Source organism: Apium graveolens, chromosome 10 (assembly GCF_009905375.1).
Source record: "Apium graveolens cultivar Ventura chromosome 10, ASM990537v1, whole genome shotgun sequence".
Classification (NCBI taxonomy): domain Eukaryota; kingdom Viridiplantae; phylum Streptophyta; class Magnoliopsida; order Apiales; family Apiaceae; genus Apium; species Apium graveolens.
In genome coordinates this window covers 39,815,222-39,823,207 of record NC_133656.1, presented here as the reverse complement: position 1 = coordinate 39,823,207, position 7,986 = coordinate 39,815,222, and the positions used below count along the sequence as shown (strand labels likewise).

General features: G+C 36.1%; 1 protein-coding gene and 1 non-coding gene across 2 annotated transcripts; one reads left to right on the top strand and one right to left on the bottom strand.

Annotated features, from left to right (window-relative positions):
• Window positions 1–3,155: 3,155 nt before the first annotated feature.
• On the top strand, window positions 3,156–4,751 carry LOC141690534 (pentatricopeptide repeat-containing protein At3g48250, chloroplastic-like). The gene has a single exon (XM_074495325.1). The coding sequence runs from the start codon at window positions 3,156–3,158 to the stop codon at window positions 4,749–4,751; it is 1,596 nt and encodes a 531-aa protein (XP_074351426.1).
• A 910-nt stretch (window positions 4,752–5,661) lies between these two features.
• TRNAW-CCA (transfer RNA tryptophan (anticodon CCA)) lies at window positions 5,662–5,733 on the bottom strand. Its single transcript has one exon. It is a non-coding gene; the product is annotated as a tRNA-Trp (tRNA).
• Window positions 5,734–7,986: the final 2,253 nt, after the last annotated feature.

Genomic DNA, 7,986 nt, shown 5'->3' with positions numbered 1-7,986 from the left:
TCACTTGATTTTTCCAATGACATTTTTTCGAGCTGTATTATTATCCAGTTATATTACTTGATAAAATTATTCTTTTAAGTCCTTATATTCTTAGTTTATTATTTCTAAATGTTATTATCATATTTCCAAGTTGTTGATAACATCTTAATATTTCATCCTTATTTTCTCTTGTCCATTCAATTTTATTTTTTCTTTCGTGCAATTTATCTAGTTCTATTTCTAATTTTTCTTGATTTTTTATTAAAAGTTTTATTTTTCTATTATTTCTAGTTATTGCATTTGGATCTATCCAATTCATTTTTTAATTTTTTGTCTTAAATCATTTATTAATTTATATTGTTCAGTTAATACTTCTTTTAAGCCCTTTATTTGAATTTCTAAATTAGTTTCTTTAATAAATTTTTCTCGTTTTATTAAAAGATTTTCTTCTTCCAGTCTTCTAATTTTTTCATCTCTCTCTTCCAACATTGTTCGTAACCTAGCTATAATATCAAATTTTTCATTTATCATTTGAATACTTATTTTACAACTTTCAATATGTTGATTTATATCTTTATTAAAAAGTAAAGTTTTTATCTGCTATCATTTTAATACTTTCTAACTTATAATCTTCCATAAATCAAATATTTATTTATTTTATTTATATAAGTATATTAACTGTCTATATAGAATTTTCTTACACATTTGTTTTGTTTCTTTATTTTCTACTATAAAATAAATTAATAGATTTGCTATTCTTTTAGATTTATAACTTTTATTATTATCTCTTAGTAATTTTTCTGGAGGTCTCATTTTATTTTCAAATTTTAATATTAATATTTTTGTTTTTTACTATTCATATTCATAATTACTATTCAATTTTCACTATTCATCGGTTACTATTCATTGGTTACTATTTATTCCGAAATTTTGAACTTTGTTCCACTCAACTTTTAATGCTTCCTACTATTTGCTACAGTAAATTTTACTATTTTTAATGCTTGCTACTATTTGCTATGGTTATTAATTATGTTTTTGTTGTTCATCTTCTCGGCCTATTTTTCTAACTCTGATACCAGATTGATTGGGGATCGTTTACTATATCTGATAACCCTAAAGAGGGAAGACACACAAATATAAATCATAAAAATTATGATTTTATAATTTCTCTACAATCCATAACAATTTAAACATGACGGTTATTTATATATATTTAAGCATCCTAACATATTAATCGCATACCAAATAAACTAAAATCATTTAAACAATTATAAAGTTGATGAATCAAGAACAGCTCACCGGAGTCCCTGATGAATGTTATGCCCCTATTTCGACGTCCCCCTCATCTTGGGATTTGCAACTTCAGGCGTCTCAACGGACTATCTACCGTTTTTTGTTTCCTCATCTTTATAATTATTATAATAGTAGATATTTATTGGGTAATTGATCTGTATGAAATTCTGCTTAAATATATATATAAACTGTATGTTATCTTGTTATAGATTACAGATGTGAGGTTTCTAACTTGTTATTAATGTATATAGAAAAGAAATATGTATAAGAAAACTTATAGAGAAAATGACTCAGCAATTGTGACACGTGGCTGATGGATAGAGAGCAAAGTTCAGTCATCCTCCTCTCTAGACTAAGGTACACTTCACACACTCGAAGTCGAGTCAGAAACTACAAGCATACACTACGTGGCTGTTTAAATTATATAGCGGTACTTATATTATTTATTTGAAAATTTATAATAATATATTTTAAATATTTATGCTTCAGATAGCTTTAAATTTGCCGAATTCAATCCTTATCGGGCCCGACAATTTGTTTCCCGCACCGTGTTAACTGTTATGATTATTATTCACATCTTAACGAATAAATCCACCTAAATAAATATCTAATATTTTATTGAACAACTATTATCTAATAAAAGTATAAAATATTGAAATCAAAGACATAAATATAATGTCTAATATCAAAATAACAAACTAACTCTACATTTCTTCCATTTTTAATTTTAAAGAAGTACAAAGAATCACTGTCATACTCTTTGCTCACGAATATGATTAAATATTTTAATCGAATTTAAACAAAATATATCATGACAAATTATATTATAATCAAATTTAACTTATTTATAAATCAAATTTAATCATTTTTGAACTCATTCATAAATAGAACTATTTGTTAAAAATATTGAATAATTTATCTCCTACCTAGTATAACACCGGCTCATGTTTATTTCATGGGTTAAAAATAATTAAGCCCATCAAAATTGGTCTTATAAATTAAATAATCATATCTTATGTTTGTTTGAGAGAATTAAGTGTAGTATTGTATTGAAATTCTTTAAAATTTTATTTTATATTTATTTTGTGGGATATTCTTTAAAATTGAATTATAATTTTTAAATTTTTTTACTCCTATATCTGTTTATAACATGGAAAATCATGTATTTGTTTTTATATATAAGCCTACATTTTTGATCATATATATTTTTAATATTTTCTTAAAATATATATTAACTATTTTGCAAAGTTATAAAACATATTGGAGGATAAAAATTTACCCAGTACGTAGCGGCTGCGGTTTATCTACGAAAAAATAATAAAAATTATAATTCATTTTTTATAAAACAAACATCTGATTGAAAATTTTTAAAAAATTACAATCATATATCTTATGAACAAACATCACCCTAGTCCCGGCATATAAAAGGCTAAATATCCCTAAATTTAATTTTCACGTATTAAAATCCTCATTTTTCTTATTTTATGGTGCAATATAAACAATTAAGGGTTTTCCGGAAAAAAACATTTACGGCCCACATGTAACTAAATCTATGGCTACCGAACGAAGTTTGAAGTTGAACTAACCAGACCCCTCAGCTAAAGCCCTAGAAAAACCTCCGAGGAGTTGAACTTTTTTGCCCCCAATCGATCATGAAAATATTACTGAGTTCTCTACGACTCGCTAACTCGTTGGTCGCTAGTCAACTAACCAGGACTCACTCACTGCTCACTCAGGTAGCTAATTCTCCCCTAAATACATTTCATTACACAAATCATCAATTCATGTTGTTTTCATCACAACCAAATCAAATTATAAATCTTGTACTATCAAAAGATTGGTCACAACAATTAGAACACAAAATGTGCAAGTTTAATACAAAAATGACCCATGAATCTGTTGTGTATATATTGAAGAATCTTGATAAAGACCCACTAAAAGCATCTAAATTCTTGACATGGGTCACTGAGAAAAATGTGTTTGAGGCTAGTTCCAGTAGTTTTTGTTTATTGCTTCAAATTTTGGCTAAAAATGTTGCAATGAGGGAGTTTTGGTTTACGGTTAATAAGATGAAGGAATACGGGTTGGTTATCGATGAGGAGAGTTATACGAGTATGGTTGGGCATTTTAAGAGGTTGAAGATGGTTGGGGATATTACTGCTTTGACTAGGTTTTATAATATGATGGTTAGGAGTGGTGTTGTGGATTGTAAGGTGAAGGAGGTTGTTGAGGTTGTCCAGAGGTTGGACTGGGGTTGCGAGGTGGAGAAACGGTTGATGGAGATGGGAATTTGTGTTTCGGAGGTTTTTGTGGTTAGGGTTTTGATGGGACTACGACGAAGTCCGTTGAAGGCGTTTGAGGTTTTTAAGTGGTTTGTGAAGGGCTGTGGTTTTGAACATAGGATTGGAACTTATAATGTGATGGTTAGGGTTCTCGGGAGGTATAATTCTATAGATGAATTTTGGTGGTTGTTGAAAAAAATGAAGGGTGTGGGATATGACTTGGATATTGATACTTATATTAAGATTTCGAAGCGTTTTCAGAAGAATAAGATGTTAGAAGATGCTGTTAGACTTTATGAACATATGATGGATGGTCCGTATAAGCCTTTAGCCAAAGAATGTAGTGTACTTTTGCGGGCTATTGCTGCAGGTAATACACCGGATCTTGATTTGGTGTTTAGAGTTGTAGATAAATTTGAGGCTGCAGGGCATATCCTTGAAAAGACCGGTTATGATTTAATTCATAGGTCTCTGACTAGGGTGGGAAGATTCAACGAAGCAGAGAAGATTATGGAAACCATGAGAAATACAGGGTGCGAACCTGATAACATAACTTATGGCCAATTAATTTATGGACTTTGTAAAGCAAGAAGATTAGAAGATGCATGCAAAGTGCTGGATGCGATGGTAGGGAATGAGTGTTTTCCTGATTTGAAAACTTGGACAACCTTGATACAAGGACATTGTGCAGCTGGTGAAGTTGATAGGGCATTATTTTATTTTTCGAAAATGATGGAGGAAAACTGTGAAGCTGATGCTGACTTATTGGATGTTCTAGTAAATGGATTCCTGAATCAGAATAGAATTGATGGTGCATACACATTGCTGATTGAGCTGGTGAATAGGGCTCCTCTGAGACCTTGGCAGGCTACATACAGAAATCTGATTCAGCATCTTTTAGGCGAACGCAAGCTTGAAGAAGCACTGAACCTTCTCCACTTGATGAGGAAAAGCAACTGCCCTCCTTATCCCGAACCTTTTCTTCAGTATATATCGAAGTTTGGGACTGTGGATGATGCTCTAAAGTTTTTGAAGGCATTGAGTTCCAAGGAATATCCAACTATTTCAGCTTATCAACATGTATTCCAACGTCTCTTCGAGGAAGGTAGACATTCAGAGGCCAGAGATCTTCTTTACAAGTGCCCTCTTCACATTCGCAAACATCAAGCCGTTTGCAGTCTTTTTGGTTCCGTATAGAGTGTCAATGCTGGCTCTGCTTGACATTGTAAAAGTGATTAATAATTTTGATTTATCAGAGCCAGAACCATGGATTAAAATAGTTGAGTAGCTCAACTCTGACACATGCTCATATGAAAATGCAGATCTAATTGAGTGGCCGAGCTTTTCTCCTATCAGAAGACCGCAATTTCAGACATATTCTATAAGTAAAACTTCTTAACTGTATATGCAAGAGTAATGGATATAAAGTGGATACTGCACTTCGGTTAAGTTATTTATATGATCCGTTTCGTGCAATTTTGACTGTTTAAAAGGCTTTAAACAAGTGGACATCTCAAATCTCTGTACCTATATATAGATCTACATTTCCACTTATCTATCTTTTGTATGTATTTAATTAGCTAAAGAAAATACAATCTTATTATGAAGATTCTAAATGTGGCAGAATATGAGCTTGAGCTTGGAATCATTAAAAGTGTATTGTGGGCATAGCTTGATCACTTGACCCGTCCTAGTCCTTATGCCGTTGGACAGATTATACTTCCACTTGTGTAATTTAAAGAAAAGGCCCTCATGTATTGTGGGCATAGTTTGATCACTTCACCCGTCCTAATCCTAGTCTCTTAGTCTTAGTCTTAGTCTTCTGTTGTACATATGTATTATCTAGCACTTTAGTAACCCTTTTGAAGGTTTCTAACTTGGCTGACTCAAAATTCTTGTGCTCAAACCCGGTGAGTGTACCAGTTTCTGCATCAAGACTATCCGGATGAACTTAGAGTCTGCCATTACAACTTGAGTAATTCTGTCATGCCACCCAAAATGAGCCTGTGCAGCTGGAGCATGATGATGATGATGATGATTTTCTTGCCGGCAGGTGAAGTATTTATGTAGCAGTAGCCTGTGGTATGGTAATTAAAAATCTGAAAGATGAACCTGACGTGAATCGAACACGCAACCTTCTGATCTGGAGTCAGACGCGCTACCATTGCGCCACAGATCCTTGTATGGATTAACAACCGTTTTCTGGCGCTGCTACCTATATCCCCGAAAAAATGTAAATAACCAACATTGTCATCATCCCGGTATAATCAATCTATGCCTCCGTTTTTTTCGCAAACTCAATAAACGGATCTGTCCGCATTCAGTATTTTGACAATGATGGTGCACTTGTTCAGTTTGATGAGAAGCTCGAGAGACTTGAGAATGAGATGCTAGTACATTATTAGCATTGAAATCTTGATACTATTTCAACAGGGATAAAATATGATCTAAATGTCACCCAATGGACATTGACAAAAATTGCACACTGATTACATCACTTGTTAAAATGTATGCAGAATGTGGGTTGCCTATATACGGCCAGGAGTTCGTTAGATGCACTTTCCTTTGTTCCATGAGATACAAAGGGGCAATTTCCAACTAAACGAGGTTATTATGCTCAACTTAACCGAGTCATAGAGAGGCTTTACGAGTTATTCACTGAAGCCAATATACACCATGACTGGAGGAAATTTACAGAAGTGCAGAAAAGATTGCTGCAGTAAATTTAGATAGATGGGTGATAACTCCGGTGAGCGGGCGGCTCCGTCCGACGGCGTTCCTGGACCTTCTATGCGTGGATGGGGTGTAGCTGCTAGTTGGGCACCTGCAAAACAACACCGGAAGGGGGGTTTGGCTCCCACGGCGCCTCCGGTGTGAGAATAAGAACAGGCTTTGGAGAAGATGAAGGGATATATGTTTATGCAATTTAGAGGCTGCTTTGAATGTGTGTTTATATGTGGTGGCTGCTGTGTGTTTCTGAGTGTATGAGAGAGTGTGTGAATGTAAGAGTAAAAATATTTTCCAACCTCTAAACCCTTCAGTCTTGCGGGTATATATAGCCCCAAGCTAGGGTTTAGGGGTAGTTACCTCTAAACCTGGGCCGTTGGATCTTGGGAGCGGAGGACGCCTGGCTTGGGCGGATTGCTTACACGTGTTCAGGGGAGGACCACCTCCAGAGTGTCCTAACGGCCTCTGACACGCGCCGTGCTTGTCTGGAGTGTCGGTTGTTGATGGTTGTCATAGTCACGTGCCCACGTACCCCTCCTTGGCGGGTTGTAGGGTGTGCATGTGTTTGATGGGACCCCGCTCATGGCGGTCTGAGTCCAGATCCGGATCCGGGTGGGCACTAGGTCCGGGCTCCCTGTTGGATCCGGATCCGGGTCATGGGATGGGCCCGGGCCTGGTCTCTCCATTTGACTGTTCTGGGAGAGGGGGGTCTCGGTCCATCGATCGAGCCTGGTATCCTTTAGATCCGAGTTGAATCCTAGCCGGGTCTCTTATACCCTATCATTTGCCCCCCACTCCCTTATGCAGATTTTCTGGATGAGGGAGTAGAATTACACATATTCGCCTTGGTAGAAAAATTTGCGCTCCTGGTTGCCCCCCAATCCGGATATGGTGTAATGGGTGCCAATCCGGATTAAGGTAGGATGGTTGAAGCCTTAGAATAAATTCCGCTCCTGGTTGCCCCCCAATCCGGATCTGGTGTAGTAGATGCCAATCCGGATTAAGGTAGAATGGTTGATGCCTTAGAAAAAATTCTGCTCCTGGTTGCCCCCCAATCTGGATCTGGTGTAGTGGGTGCCAATCCGGATTAAGGTAGGATGGTTGAGGCCTTAGAAAAAATTATGCTCCTGGTTGCCCCCCAATCCGGATCTGGTGTAGTGGGTGCCAATCCGGATTAAGGTAGGATGGTTGAGGCCTTAGAAAAAATTCCGCTCCTGGTTGCCCCCCAATCCGGATCTGGTATAGTAGATGCCAATCCGGATTAAGGTAGAATGGTTGCTCTCTTTGAAGAATTTCGGCTCCTGGTTGCCCCGCAATCCGGATATGGGTGTTAGGTTCCAGTCCGGATTAAGGTAGAGTAGTTGGTTCAGAAAATTTTCAGCTCCTGGTTGTGGCCAATCCGTACCAGTAGTAATATATGAAGATCCGGATTAGGGCTCTTGGTCCGGGTAGTGGGCTGTGGAATTTGAAAAGTTTTTGATTTATAACGTTTTTTGGTTAATTCCCCCCATGAATTTGAATTTTTTGCAGTTAATTCCTAAAAAATCGGTTTTATAATGATTATGGGTTTTCAATGCGGTTTTGTAACCGCTACGCCAGCCAACTATACCCTGCCACGTGGCAGGGATGTTCATTTTCTTGGGCCTATAAAAGGCTGTTCTTTCCTCTTCATTCATTCTTTATTCTCCATTAGAAAGAAAACCAA